This window comes from Pseudopodoces humilis, chromosome 30 (assembly GCF_049639895.1).
Source record: "Pseudopodoces humilis isolate 2021_Gansu_Grassland_sample_001 chromosome 30, ASM4963989v1, whole genome shotgun sequence".
NCBI classification, from domain to species: Eukaryota; Metazoa; Chordata; class Aves; order Passeriformes; family Paridae; genus Pseudopodoces; species Pseudopodoces humilis.
Window position 1 is genome coordinate 42501 of NC_142229.1, and position 14669 is coordinate 57169.

General features: G+C 52.6%; 1 protein-coding gene across 4 annotated transcripts in view; it reads left to right on the forward strand.

Annotated features, from left to right (window-relative positions):
• Window positions 1-14200, forward strand: part of ADAM28 (ADAM metallopeptidase domain 28) — a 33757-nt gene extending 19557 nt beyond the window's left edge. For 2 of the 4 annotated variants that reach the window (XM_088068273.1, XM_088068275.1), the window contains 14 exons: window positions 4016-4100; window positions 4630-4760; window positions 5177-5354; window positions 5728-5817; window positions 6594-6789; window positions 7628-7730; window positions 8221-8377; window positions 8902-9045; window positions 9563-9641; window positions 11172-11262; window positions 11587-11686; window positions 12228-12305; window positions 13119-13181; window positions 13262-14200. In XM_088068273.1, the coding sequence (XP_087924399.1) occupies window positions 4016-4100; window positions 4630-4760; window positions 5177-5354; window positions 5728-5817; window positions 6594-6789; window positions 7628-7730; window positions 8221-8377; window positions 8902-9045; window positions 9563-9641; window positions 11172-11262; window positions 11587-11686; window positions 12228-12305; window positions 13119-13181; window positions 13262-13294 (1528 nt within the window). In that variant the 3' untranslated portion in view covers window positions 13295-14200. The remainder of the gene's footprint in view (window positions 1-4015; window positions 4101-4629; window positions 4761-5176; window positions 5355-5727; window positions 5818-6593; window positions 6790-7627; window positions 7731-8220; window positions 8378-8901; window positions 9046-9562; window positions 9642-11171; window positions 11263-11586; window positions 11687-12227; window positions 12306-13118; window positions 13182-13261) is intronic. The other 2 variants (XM_088068274.1, XM_088068277.1) reach the window with 2 other exon arrangements.
• The last annotated feature ends 469 nt before the right edge of the window (window positions 14201-14669 follow it).

Here is a 14669-nt window from a genome sequence, read left to right on the forward strand (position 1 = left end):
TTCCCCTTTCCCTTCCCGCACCTTCCCGCACCTTCCCTTCCCTTCCCGCACCTTTCCCGCACCTTCCCTTCCCGCACCTTCCCTTCCCGCACCTTCCCTTCCCTTCCCGCACCTTCCCGCACCTTCCCCCTCCGCACCTTCCCTTCCCTTCCCTTCCCGCACCTTCCCTTCCCGCACCTTTCCCCTTCCCGCACCTTCCCTTCCCGCACCTTCCCCTTTCCCGCACCTTCCCTTCCCGCCCCTCCCCTTCCCGCACCTTCCCTTCCCTTCCCGCTCCTTCCCTTCCCGCTCCTTCCCTTCCGCTACCATCCCTTCCCTTCCCGCACCTTCCCTCCCCGCACCTTCCCTTCCCTTCCCCTTCCCTTCCCTTCCCTTCCCTTCCCTTCCTTCCCTTCCCTTCCCTTCCCTTCCCTTCCCTTCCCTTCCCTTCCCTTCCCTTCCCTTCCCTTCCCTTCCCTTCCCTTCCCTTCCCTTTCCCTTCCCTTCCCTTTCCCCTTCCCTTCCCTTCCCTTCCCGCACCTTCCCTTCCCGCACCTTTCCCTTCCCTTCCCGCACCTTCCCTTCCCTTCCCGCACCTTCCCTTCCCCCGCACCTTCCCTTCCCGCACCTTCCCTTCCCGCACCTTCCCTTCCCCTTCCCCTTCCCTTCCCTTCCCTTCCCTTCCCTTCCCTTCCCGCACCTTTCCGCACCTTCCCTTCCCTTCCCGCACCTTCCCTTCCCGCACCTTCCCTTCCCGCACCTTCCCTTCCCTTCCCGCACCTTCCCTTCCAGCACCTTCCCGCACCTACCCGCACCTTCCCGCACCTTCCCTTCCCTTCCCGCACCTTCCCTTCCCTTCCCGCGCCTTCCCTTCCCTTCCCTTCCCGCACCTTCCCTTCCAGCACCTTCCCTTCCCGCCCTTTCCCTTCCCGCACCTTCCCGCACCTTTCCCGCACCTCCCGCACCTTCCCGCACCTTCCCTTCCCGCACCTTCCCTTCCCTTCCCTTCCCCTTCCCTTCCCTTCCCGCACCTTCCCTTCCCGCACCTTCCCCTTTCCCGCACCTTCCCTTCCCTTCCCTTCCCTTCCCTTCCCTTTCCCTTCCCTTTCCCTTCCCTTCCCTTCCCTTTCCGCCACTCCCCGTCCCCTCCCTTCCCCTACCTTCCCGCACCTTCCCTTTCCTTTCCCTCCCTTCCCTCTCCCTTCCCTTCCCTTCCCCTTCCCTTCCCTTTCCCTTCCCTTCCCTTCCCTTCCTTCCCTTCCTTCCCGCACCTTCCCTTCCCTTCCCTTCCCTTTCCCTCCCTTCCCTTCCCTTCCCTTCCCTTCCCCCTTCCCTTCCCGCACCTTCCCTTCCCTTCCCTTCCCTTCCCTTCCCTTCCCTTCCCGCACCTTCCGCACCTTCCCTTTCCCGCACCTTCCCTTCCCGCACCTTCCCTTCCCGCACCTTCCCTTCCCCGCACCTTCCCTTCCCTTCCCGCACCTTCCCTTCCCTTCCCCGCACCTTCCCGCACCTTCCCGCACCTTCCCGCACCTTTCCCGCACCTTCCCGCACCTTCCCCGCACCTTCCCGCACCTTCCCTTTCCCGCACCTTCCCGCCCGCACCTTCCCTTCCCTTCCCTTCCCTTCCCTTCCCGCACCTTCCCTTCCCTTCCCGCACCTTCCCTTCCCTTCCGCACCTTCCCTTCCCTTCCCGCACCTTCCCTTCCCGCACCTTCCCGCACCTTCCCCGCACCTTCCCTCCCTTCCCGCACCTTCCCTTCCCTTCCCTTCCCTTCCCTTCCCCTTCCCTTCCCTTCCCTTCCCTTCCCCTTCCCTTCCCTTCCCGCCCTTTCCCCTTTCCCGCACCTTCCCTTCCCGCACCTTCCCGCACCTTCCCGCACCTTCACTTCCCGCACCTTCCCTTCCCGCACCTTCCCTTCCCGCACCTTCCCTTCCCGCACCTTCCCTTTCCCGCACCTTCCCTTCCCGCACCTTCCCTTCCCTTCCCTTCCCCTTTCCCTTCCCTTCCCTTCCCGCACCTTCCCTTCCCGCACCTTCCCTTCCCTTCCCCGCACCTTCCCTTCCCTTCCCTTCCCTTCCCGCACCTTCCCTTCCCTTCCCTTCCCTTCCCTTCCCTTCCCTTCCCTTCCCTTCCCGCACCTTCCCTTCCCTTCCCTTCCCTTCCCTTCCCTTCCCGCACCTTCCCTTCCCTTCCCGCACCTTCCCTTCCCTTCCCTTCCCGCACCTTCCCTTCCCTTCCCGCACCTTCCCTTCCCTCCCTTCCCTTCCGCACCTTCCCTTCCCTTGCCGCGCCTTCCCTTCCCTTCCCTTCCCGCACCTTCCCTTCCCTTCCCTTCCCTTCCCTTCCCTTCCCTTTCCCTCCCTTCCCTTCCCTTCCCTTCCCTTCCCTTCCCTTCCCTTCCCTTCCCTTCCCCTTCCCCTTCCCTTCCCTTCCCTTCCCTTCCCGCCCTGCACCTTCCCTTCACGCACCTTCCCTTCCCGCACCTTCCCTTCCCGCACCTTCCCGCACCTTCCCGCACCTTCCCGCACCTTCCCTTCCCTTCCCTTCCCTTCCCGCACCTTCCCTTCCCTTCCCGCACCTTCCCTTCCCTTCCCTTCCCTTCCCTTCCCTTCCCTTCCCTTCCCTTCCCTTCCCTTCCCTTCCCTTCCCTTCCCTTCCCCTTTCCCCTTTCCCTTCCCTTCCCTTCCCTTCCCTTCCCTTCCCTTCCCTTCCCTTCCCTTCCCTTCCCGCACCTTCCCGCACCTTCCCTTCCCGCACCTTCCCTTCCCGCACCTTCCCGCACCTTCCCTTCCCTTCCCTTCCCTTCCCTTCCCTTCCCTTCCCGCACCTTCCCTTCCCGCACCTTCCCTTCCCGCACCTTCCCTTCCCTTCCCCTTCCCTTCCCTTCCCTTCCCTTCCCTTCCCTTCCCTTCCCTTCCCTTCCCCTTTCCCCTTTCCCTTCCCTTCCCTTCCCTTCCCTTCCCTTCCCTTTCCCTTCCCTTCCCCGCACCTTCCCTTCCCGCACCTTCCCTTCCCTTCCCTTCCCTTCCCTTCCCTTCCCTTCCCTTCCCTTCCCGCACCTTCCCTTCCCTTCCCTTCCCTTCCCTTCCCTTCCCCTCCCTTCCCTTCCCTTCCCTTCCTCTCCCTTCCCCTTTCCCCTTTCCCCTTTCCCTTCCCTTCCCTTCCCTTCCCCTTTCCCGCACCTTCCCTTCCCTTCCCGCACCTTCCCTTCCCTTCCCGCACCTTCCCTTCCCTTCCCTTCCCTTCCCTTCCCTTCCCTTCCCCTTCCTTCCCTTTACTTCCCTTCCCCCACCTTGCCTTCCCTTCCCTTTCCTTCGCTTCCCTTCCCTTTCCCCGCACCTTCCCGCACCCTTCCCGCACCTTCCCGCACCTTCCCGCACCTTCCCGCACCTTCCCGCACCTTCCCGCACCTTCCCTTCCCTTCCCGCACCTTCCCGCACCTTCCCGCACCTTCCCGCACCTTCCCGCACCTTCCCGCACCTTCCCGCACCTTCCCGCACCTTCCCGCACCTTCCCGCACCTTCCCTTCCCTTCCCGCACCTTCCCTTCCCTTCCCTTCCCTTCCCTTCCCGCACCTTCCCTTCCCGCACCTTCCCTTCCCGCACCTTCCCGCACCTTCCCGCACCTTCCCGCACCTTCCCTTCCCGCACCTTCCCGCACCTTCCCTTCCCGCACCTTCCCCTCCCCTCTCCTCCCCTTCCCTCCCCTCCCCTACCCCTCCCCTCCCCCTCCCCTCCCCTCTCCTCCCCTCCCCTCCCCAACCCTCCCCATCATCCAACAGATGATTTAAATCCAATGAAACACCACAGAATTTAAGTAAATATCAAAATGAAAAATGCTTCAAGTTTGGTTTTTATTTTATTTGTAGGGATCTTAAAAATAAATGAAATTAAAATTAATTAAATTAAAAGTAAATATTTTACTAGAGCTAGAGGAGGGGATGAAACCTCCAGCCTGGTTTGGAAAGATCCCTGGGTTCAGAGCCCCATCCTGGGCACAGTCTTGATCTCCTTGTGCCTTTGTGCTTCCTTCCAGAGGCCTGGACTTTGAGGGGACCACGATTGGACTGGCCTTCCTCAAATCCATATGCAGTGATTTATACTCTGCAGGTATTATTCAGGTCTGATCCATTTTTATTTCATTTTTTAAAGGCATTCCTATGTTTTTCACTCTGCCAGTGAGGAACCTTTGTGAATAATGTTGGGTTTAGGGCATTTTCAGTTGTCTGGTTCATTATTAGGCTGTAAAAATTCACAATCAGAGCTCTGGAAGTGTCCAGGGCTGGGTTGGACAGGGCTTGGATCAACCTGGGATAGGAGAAGGTGTCCCTGCCCTGGAACTGGATGGGATTTAAGGGTCCCTCCAACCCAAACCATTCTGGAATTTTATTTTAAATGAAGTACAGGGGATAAAGAAAGCAAACACGCAATATACACACCTCCATGGTGTCTACTTTATAAATACCTTTATTAAATAATAAAATGTAATCCAAATAGATGCACAGATGGGTTGAGCACCACGTGAGCCCTTGTGCATCATGAGGATAATTCCACTTGAAGGAAAACTGCTGTGTTTTTTGTTTTCTCTATTGCTGCTGCTTGTTCTAAAACACACAAGCAAATAACAAACAGCTTTCCTTGGCTCCCCAGGACCACAACAGGAATGAGATTGCAGTGGCAGCCACCATGGCCCACGAGATGGGGCACAACCTGGGTATGAGCCACGACACCGAGGCCTGCTCGTGCAGTGATGACATTTGCATCATGACAGACACTGTCAGGTGGGGCTAAAAACAGGGTTGAAAATGGCTTTTGGACAAGCTGACGGCTTCCAAACTGGGGCAGTGTTTTTGTCCAGTGAGGTTATTCCATTCAAATAGTTTTAAAAAATAAATTTATAACTTATATTAAAATAAATTATAATTATACATTATTATTATTTTATATGTAAAATAAATTTATAATTTATAAAATAAATAAATGGATGAAATGCCAAGCTATTGTCAATTATTCCCAGATACAAACCCCACAAAAAACCCAATACAAAACTACTTTAGTCCGTGTATATTTAGAAAAATGTTCACACCCAAAAGTTGTGCGGACAGTCACCTGTTCCAATTCTTTCCCAAAGGGAGAATTGTTTCTCCTCCTTGCCTATGCCAATCCTACCATAAACCCTCCTGTTTTCCCAACACAGCTCTGTGATTCCCAAGGAATTCAGCTCCTGCAGCCTCCAGAGCTTTGAGAAGTTCATGCTGGCTGACATGCCCAGGTGCCTGACCAATATCCCAGAGCTGAGCAGCATAATCGCCCCTCCATCCTGCGGGAACGGATTCCTGGAAAAGGGAGAGGAATGTGACTGTGGCACTCCTGAGGTACCTGGGAATGGGAGAATCCTTGGCAAAGGCAGAGGGCTTTGTCCAGGCCGGACAGCAGCTGCTTTTTGATGGTACCTGAAGTGGAAACAGATCTTGCTGAAGTAGAAATTGTGGTTATCAAGTTGCTGAGGGCTGGGGAAGGTGAAGGTCTGGTTAGTCAGGAGGGGTGGCAGGAACCAAGATTGGGACACAGCCATCCACACTGCTCAGCCCAAACCCTGAGCTCCCTGCACAGCTCCCACCTCCAAACCCAGGCATTGTAGGGAAAGTGCTTCCTAGCAAAGCCAAGGGCAGGTCCCAGACCCCATCCCAGCCAGGGACAGTGGTTAGGTGTCACTGTCCCCAGCTCTGACCGCTGCTTCTGTCCCAGGAGTGCACGAACGAGTGCTGCGACCCCGAGAGCTGCAAGCTGAGCTCGGGGGCTGCCTGTGCACATGGGGACTGCTGTGAAAACTGCCAGGTGAGACCTCTCCCCTTCTTTGAGAGCTGCCAGGTGAGACCTGCTCCCCTCCCCTGTGAGAACTACCAGGTGAGACCCTCTCCCCTCCCCTGTGAGAGCTGCCAGGTGAGACCCCTCCCCTCTCCAGCTCCTCACCCCTGCTGGGATCAAGCAGGAACTCACCTTCCACCAGAACAGATCCCCAGTGTTTATTAGCACTGACAAGGGCACAGTCATGGGATCATGGAATGTCCTGGGCTGGAAGGACATGTGGGATCACTGATCCACTAATCTCCAGGCCCTGCACAGACACTCCAAAATCCCACCCTGGGCATCCCTGGAGCACTGTCCCAACGCTCCTGGAGCTCTGGCAGCCTCGGGGTTGTGCCCATTCCCTGGGCAGCCTGGGCAGTGCCAGCTCCCTCTGGGGGAAGAGCTTTTCCCAAAATCCAACCTTTCCCTGCTCTCCAGCCTGAGTCTCCCTGGCACAGCTCTAGCCTTTCCCTCAGATCCTGTCACTGCCCACCATTCCATCCCAAACCACCACCATTAGCTCTCTCAGTCTTCCATCATCCTGGAGAAATGAGCTCTTTGGTTGGCCATTTTCTCCTGGGAATAAAAGCCGCGAGGCAAAACCCCTGTGAGATGCCACATCCAGCATGGAGTGAGATGTGGATCTTGCTCCTCACACAGCCTGTGGAGTGAGATTTCCCCGCCCATTTTAACCCTTCAGCTGGGTGTCTTTGAGCAGTGTGGACGAGCTGGTTGCCGAATGTGGCATTTTCTCCCTCTCTCAGTACAAGAAGTCGGGCTCTGTGTGCCGGGCGGTGAAACACGACTGTGACCTGGCTGAGATGTGCACGGGGCTCTCCTCCAGCTGCCCTGAGGATCGATTCCGGGTCAACGGGCACCCCTGCAGCTTTGGAGAGGGATATTGCTACATGGGCACCTGTCCCACCCGTGACAGCCAGTGCAAAGATGCCTTCGGACCCCGTGAGTACCCCCTGCACCTCTCAAACTCTCCTTGCCTTGGCCACAGGATAGACAGAGAAGGGAATTCTGCCTCTCCAAACCCTCAGATTGTACCTCAGGGATAGCCCATCAATAAAAATCAGCTCCGGTTCATAGCATAATTAAGAGCATAATTAATGATGAGTTTTATATTTGCCACTGTTGATGCCTGTAACTCATGAACTGGAGCTCAGGGCATGGGGTGCTCTGTGCTTCCAGAGAAATGGGAAGTGGGGAGCACATTTCTCTTTTGCAGAATGTGCCTGAGGTAGCTGGAATGGAGCTGGGGAAGTGATTTTAGCCAGTGAGGAAGAGGAAATATCTGTCCTTCAATTTAACAGCCAAATTTGGCATGTGTGGTGCTTCTGAAAGCAGCATTTCCCAAAACTGGGGAACAGTTTGGGCTGGAAGGGAACTTAAATCCCATCCAGTGCCACCCCTGCCATGGCAGGGACACCTCCCCCTGTCCCAGGCTGCTCTAGCCTGGCCTTGGGCACTTCCAGGGATCCAGAGGCAGCCACAGCCTCTCTGGGAATTTCATCCCAGCCCCTCCCCAGTCTCACAGACAGGAATTCCTTCTCAATATCCCATCTGGCAGTGGAAACCATTCCCTATGTCCTGTCCCTCCATCCCTCAACTGGGGATGGAAGAGGCTCTGAGCTCTCCCTGGAGCTTTCCCTTCTCCAGGCTGAAGTGCCAGAAATGCCCACGGGCACGTCGCTGGGAAAGGCCGTTTGCTAAGCAAAGGAAGGAGGTGGAATATTCCCAGTTCTCCCAGGCAGAGATCCCAAACTCATCCTACTGCCTTTTCCCCCTGCAGAGGCCACAGACGGCCCAGCCTCCTGCTACCACATGAACGAGAAGGGGGCGTATTTCGGCTACTGCAGGAAGGAGCGGGGCACCCACCTCCCGTGCAAGAAAAAGTAAGCACTAGGGTATGGAATGCGCTGGGATTTGGGAAGAGGGACCATTCCTACGCAAATTATGAGACAGAAACCGGGAACACCCTATTTTCGTGGCACAGCCCGGTGTTCTTCCTTGTTCTGTGTGAAAACTGTAGGAAATCGTTTCTGAGAAAAGTGGGTTTCAGTTGTAAGGTGAAAGAGCAAAGGTGTGTGCAGGAATGTGGGAGGATGAGTGTGTGGGTGTGCAGGGAGCTCCAGGGATTTTGGGATAGGGAATTTGAACCTCAGAAGCGAAGGAGTATCAGTTAAATGCTCATTTTTGTGAATGAATTTGTGCTCCCGAATAAGCTCAGCAGGATTTAAGAACTTGTCACCTGCTCAAAGCAAGCTGCCCACACCAGCATTCCCTGGTGCAGCCATTTCCTTGGAATTCAGGCTGCAAGAGAGCCAACACAGAGGGGTTTGCTGGGCCATGTCCCTGGTGTAACAGCTCCTGTTCCCCTTCCAGAGACAAAATGTGTGGAAAACTCTACTGTTCCGGAGGGAGGGAGATGCCTCGGGATGGGAGCCTGCTGTCCTTTAATTCCTGCAAAGGCAGTTTCCCCAGGAGTGGAGAGGAGGACCCAGGGATGATCCTGGATGGAACCAAGTGTGGGAATGGGATGGTGAGTGGATAATAATTTTTTCCTTTATTTTCCCCCCTCTTTCAGTTTTATTTATATAAGCCTCTCTTGCACAAGGATGATTTTAAACAGGGAGGGCTGAGTGGACCCCAAATTTCTGCTGTTTTCCCAACTTCTATCCCAAACTAGTGGCAAAGCAAACAAGGATTGGCAGCATTCCAAATTCCTTAGGCTTGGCTGCTGCTTTATTGCCTTCACTGACACAAAGGTGTGTGGCAGCAGAAACACAGCTTTGTGTGAGGGGTTAGGGGATCATTAGTGTGTTACTACATTTAATTATATCCAGAATGGATGTTCCTCATCACTGGGTGCTGCTTCCAATCACTTTACTGAATATTCCTACCTGGAAGGGAGGGGTGAGGGATTGATGTCTGCACATCTCTGTCACTCCCTTTTCTACAAAACACCCAAACTGAAATTAACCCCTCATCTCCCGCTCCTAAAGGGGGTCTGAGGGATTTCCAGAGCAGTTTCTGTGTCTCCTGCTGTTCTCCATCCCCTCACAGGATAAAGTGCAAGCTCTGCCTGTCCTGGAAGCTCCAAATCCCCGTGGTTTGCTCTTGTTCCAGGTGTGCAGCCACGGGGAGTGTGTCCATGCTGAGGAGGTCTTCAGATCCACCAACTGCTCTGCCAAGTGCTCTGGCCATGCTGTAAGACACCAGCATTTGATGTTTCTCACTTTAAAACCCCAAGAAAATGATGCAGATCAGCCTCAGACCTCCTTGCTGACAGGGTTTAAGTCACTGCTACAAATCTGTCAAATTTGAGGAGTTAGAAACTTCAAAAAATTTGATGAAAACACATCTCACCTGATGTAACATCAATATTTTTGCCCAGAAGGTGGACACAGCCCCTGTGTCTGGCCCTGTGCCTGAGCCATGGTATCACAGCTCTTTCCTTTTAGCTTATTTTGCTTTGAGTAAGAGAATTCTGCTCATATTTGACCATTCAGAGACCTACAGATAAATAATTAACTCTGCAGTGCAGCTTTCACTGCATAAGCAAAAGGTGCATGACATCAGGACTGTCCTTTAACAACCACAACTGCTCCTTTTTGTGCTAAATTTTAGCCCAGATAAATGAGAAATTAAAAAGCATCCTCACCCAGAAACTCTGTGACCCTGCTGATGTCCCCAGCTGAGGGTGTCCCTACTCTATGCTCCCCAGGTGTGTGACCATGAGCTGCAGTGCCAGTGTGAGGAGGGGTGGACACCCCCCAACTGTGACAGCTCCTCAGCCCTCACCAGTAAGTGTTGGAATCCGTCCTTTCCTGGCACCCTGGAATCTGTCCTGTCTTTTCCTGGCACCCTGGAATCTGTCCTTTCCTGGCTGGAAGTGATGCCTCAGGGTTTTAGCTTTTCCATTTCCCAGGTATTTGTGACCCTGCAGCTCTTTAGTGTGGAACTCCAAACTCCACACCCAGCGGCAGCTGCTACTTCCCCACTTTGGGCAGACACAGCAATTCCTCTCCAGGCCTGGCAGCCAAGGACACCTCACTGCTTCAGGCCTCAGAGATGCAAACAAAAGGGAGCTGGGGGCAGCAAACTTGGAGGAAATCCCTTCATTCCCTGCAGCTGGAATTGGGAGATTAACTCCAATGTGCCAATGGACCAAACTTATAAAAGTGGGAAACCCGTGACTATCTGTCCATTTTTGGGTGCAGCCCCTGGGGGGCTTTGTCTGCCCAAAGGAGCTGGGGAGCTCCAGGGGAACAGCCCAGCACCAGAGTGGTTCATTCAATTGTTAATTGGAATCCTTAAGCTCATCAAGTGAGCAGCAGCACTGAATCGTGTCCTCAACTGCCACAGCCACAGGTTTTTCCAGCCATTCCAGGGATGGGAATTCCAGCCTGTCCCAGAGCTGGACAACCCCTTCCATGAAGAAACTTGTCTTCAAATCCAACCAAAATGCCCATTTCCTTGCCAACACTATCTCCGGGGATTTCTGAGCGCCTCTCAATCCTGCAGGCATGAGTAGAGAAGGTGTTTTTCTCTCTAAGCTGACAATTGATTCCCTCTGGAGATGAGACCAACAGGCTTCTCCTTTTTATTCTTGGAATAACGAGCTCCCTGTCCCTTCAAAGTGGAGCCAGGATCCCAGAGGCTTTGCTGTGAGGGAGCCGGACAAGTTGATTTATCATTTGCATGGTCTTTAACTGATCCACCTCTGAAGGAAGATCATTTGTGTCCAGATTTCCACATGTTAGGGGAAAAAAAAAAACACCTTTATTTCGTTTATAATATGGAATACTTTGTCGTCTCTTCACCCTCATCATTAGCTCTGAACCTCTGGTTTGGTTGAGGCTTTGGAGTAGTTTTGTTGAAAATTGTGAGAAACTTTATATGAGGGCATTTTGAAGGTCTGCGCCCCCCTCTGGGTAGCAGCCCTTGAGACAGAGGAGAGGAAGGACAGGGAAGGATCTTTGAGGGTGAATCGAAAGGGCAGGGTTGGTTTAGCCCAAGGACAGCTCAGGCAACAACTGACTTCAAATACTGCAAAACCGGCAGGAATTGGAACCCTTTCCATCACCATTTGTGGCAGGAGCAGCAGTCATAAAATGAGAACAAACAGAGTTAATAAAACCCCTTCATCAGTGGTGATGGGAAACTTAATAATGGTGGAGCTTATTGGGTGTCTCCCAGCCTCAGGGGTTCTGGGATATTCTGAGAACTGGTTCTGTTCCTGCCCACAGGGCTTCCCTGGTGTTTAAGAAACTGTTTCTGTCCCTGCCCTCAGTGATTCCCAGATGTTTAAGGGTTGTTTCTGTCCCTGCCAGGCATCGCTGTGGCTGCGGGGGTGCTGGCTGTCCTGGCTGTCACTGCAGCTGCAGCCGTGCTGCTCACCCGCTTCCGAGGCTTCCACAAGAGGTAAATCCTTCCCACATCCACCCAAAGCCAGGAAATCCCTGCAGAGGTGGAAGCAGAGTTTGCAGTGGGGGTGGAGGGAATTAGACCTCTGGAAAGGAATAGTCCATGAGACTTGTGGAGATGTTTCAGAAATCCCATGGTTGGGAAGGGATGGAAGAGTTGAAATGGAACTCTTGATAAAACCTTAATAATCCCAAATGAATAAAGGGAAGAAAGAAATCAAGGACGTGGGTACAAAACAGCAGCAGGAGTAAAGCAGGGCTTCAGCTATGAGGATTTTTCTTCAGTTAACTAAAACTGACCATGATATGAAATCTTTGACAGCCACCAGACCAGGAGGGGACCTGGAGCCACCAACCAGGTCTTTGTGGATCAGGAGCAGAGCTGCAGAGAGCAGCCCATGCTGGTGCCACCTGCCCAGAAGGTGAGAGCAAGGGACAGCCGGGACTGTCCCCAGGGCTCAAACCATCAGCCAAAGGGGCTGCACTTCCATGAGATCCCCAAAATGCTGAGGGGACAGTGCTGAAAATCCCAGCATGAGATTCCCAGATTTCTGAAGGGAATGGTGGCATGGGGAGTGCTCTGGGTCCCCGAGTGACCAGAGGCAGGGACACACGGAGATAACCATGGGGTGAGATAAGGGCTCCGTTCCTGTTCCAGGGAATTGATAAGAAAGTTCTTCCTGTGCCTCCACCTCAGGAGAACAAACCCCAGCACCAGAGTGTGTGTATTTGTGGGAATGTGGGAATGTCCCTGCATCACAAACCCCTAGAGACCCCTGGAGATCATCTGATCCCAGAGGGACACCCCTGAGCTCCAGGTGGGGTCTGTTCTCTTGGGCAGCATCCCTGCACCCTTAAATCACTTTTTCATCCAGCTCCAGCCTGCATGTTCCCCAGGAATATGTGGATGCACACACGGTGCACACATAGGGGGAAACTCTTTTATATTCTGGTTTTTTCCAGCCTGCCCTGAGGCCCAAAGGTCCCCCACCTCCCATTCCTGCCACCAAACCTGGCTCTTCCCACCCGGAGCAGAAGTTTGTGAGTACAACCCTGCAGCTTCCCACATCCCTATCAGATTCCAATTAATATTTGCAGCTTCTGACTGTGATTTAAAGTAAAAATTTAAAATCACAGCTATTCAAAGCAGAGATTTTAAGAGTAGGAGTAATCTTTTTGGCCAAGTAATCCTAAATTGCACAAATATTCCTCACCAGCCAGGGAGCTCTTCAAGGCATCAGGAGCACAACTCAGTAGCTGGAGTTTAAACCAAGAAGGATTTCAGGTGTAAACACAATTTAAATGATGAGTAACTTTGCTACTGCAGGTGCCTGTATGACAGAGATGGGCTGAGAACCCAGAGGAATGGTTCTATTTCTCATTCATAAACCCAAACCATCCTAATTAAAAGAAAATACCTGCCTTCAAATATTCACCATCTCAGCACTTGAACCTCCTGCCACGAGGGTGTAAAATCCATCTTCACTCTAGTGACACAACTGCAGGGTGCTGCCTGCATGAACACTGGGTCAGGACAGTATAAAATGTAAAATAAATAGGATAAAATATAAGATATATAAGATAGAAATATAAAATATCCCCATGTATCAATTATAAACCACATTTAAATCCCACTCTATGAGCTTGAATATGGATATTTAAATATTGGGAACAGCTCAGTATCTTCTGAAACAGACCTAGATCCCTTGTGTTTGTATTTTGTTGCACGTGGACAGATGATTCCTCTCCACCCTCAGCATTCCCAGCAGAAAGATGCTGCAGGACAAGGGTGGCTGGGGAGGTTCTGCAGCTGCTCTGACATCCCCAGTGACATTGAAACCCTTTTTGTTCCAGGCTCCAGAGAGAAAAGCTCCTCCTGTGCCCCTTCCCAAAGGCAAACCCCCACCTCCAGCCCAGGTAATTCAGGTGGGAATGACAATTCTCTGGGATGCAATTCCTTGAATCTGCTGGGGTTTAACTGCTCTTTTTCCATGCAGGCTTTAAAGACCCAAATGAATCCCAGAGTCTGAGGCTTCCCAAGCAGAGCTGGGTGAGGCATCTGAAGTTTCCAGGAACAATTTCTCCCTCGATTCCTCCACTTTTGACAAAGGCATCCCAGACCATCTCCCTCTTCTCCTTAAGAACTATCTGAGAGCTGCTTTGAAAGATTTGGGATTTCAGGCAGTGAGGAGCTCCATGGTGACATTGAGCTGCTGCCCAGGAGAAGCAGAGCAGGGTCACCCCTTGCACTGAGGTGTAAACTGGGAGTAAGTTACAAGAGCTGCTGAACACCCCCAGCTGCGAGGCCAGCACTTCGGGATGAGGCTGCTCCTCCTCTGCTCCTCTGGGGCCGGAGCTGAGGGGAGCAGGGAAAGTGTGGCTGCTGCAGGTTTGGGAATTGCAAACTTCGTTCGTTTTTTTTTTTGGTTTTTTTTTTTTTTTGGTTTTGTTTTTTGCTCCATTTCTGGATCTTTTTCAGCCCTCTCTGCCCTCAGCAACACAAAGATTTCTCCTTCATGTGCAAGTCCTGGAGAAAATCAAACCCTTCCTGCCCTGGGGAGAGAGGTTGTGTCCTCAGGGTCTGGGCTGGACATGGAATAAGTAAAGAGATACACTGGGAATTGTTCTGGGAAAATCCTGTGGACTGGATTCTCTCCACAGTCCTTAAATTCCCTGTTGAGGATGCCATTCCCAGCAAAGCACGGATGTGAGGGAACTTCAGTCCTCAGTTTGAGGAGTGAGGTTATGTTGGATGAGGATGGATGTTGCTGGAAGAGTAGAGCCTCCTTCCTCTTTGGATAATTGCTGCTTTATTTAAGCCAGGAACGGATTGGAAACTCCACCTGGGTTTGACTGGGGTGTAAAAATCCAGAAGTTGTTTTTTATGAGCTGTAATGAATGTATTTACAGAGATTTCTGTATTAAAATTCTGTCTGAACAGGAAGTAATTGTTGTGTTCTGTAAAATCCAGCATGAAGCACAGGAAAAACAGGGTGAAGTGGGGTCATTTCTGACATTGCCAGGGCCCTAAAACTCCAAATTTGCAGCAAAAAGATCATTCCCAGGTGTTGTGACACCTGCCAAGTCAGCCAGGAAGGCTGAATTCCTTTATAATGAGGCTTGACAGGAAGTTCCATCACAGCTTTTCTGCCACCTTCAAATCTATTTCTTACTCATTTCCAGCCTTTGGGAGCACTCCAGAATTTTCCAAGGACAGCGAGATTTGAAGCAAATGTAGAGAATTGTTTTTTCTTAATTACCTGCTGAGATTCAGCTACAAACCGGGAGCCTGGGCTGCCTTTTCCTGCAGAAAACCAGGTGCTGACCTCTTCACACCCAAACTCCTCCCAGCCCTGAGCAGAGGGTGAGCCCTGCACTGAGATCAGAAAAACCTCCTTCAGTGAC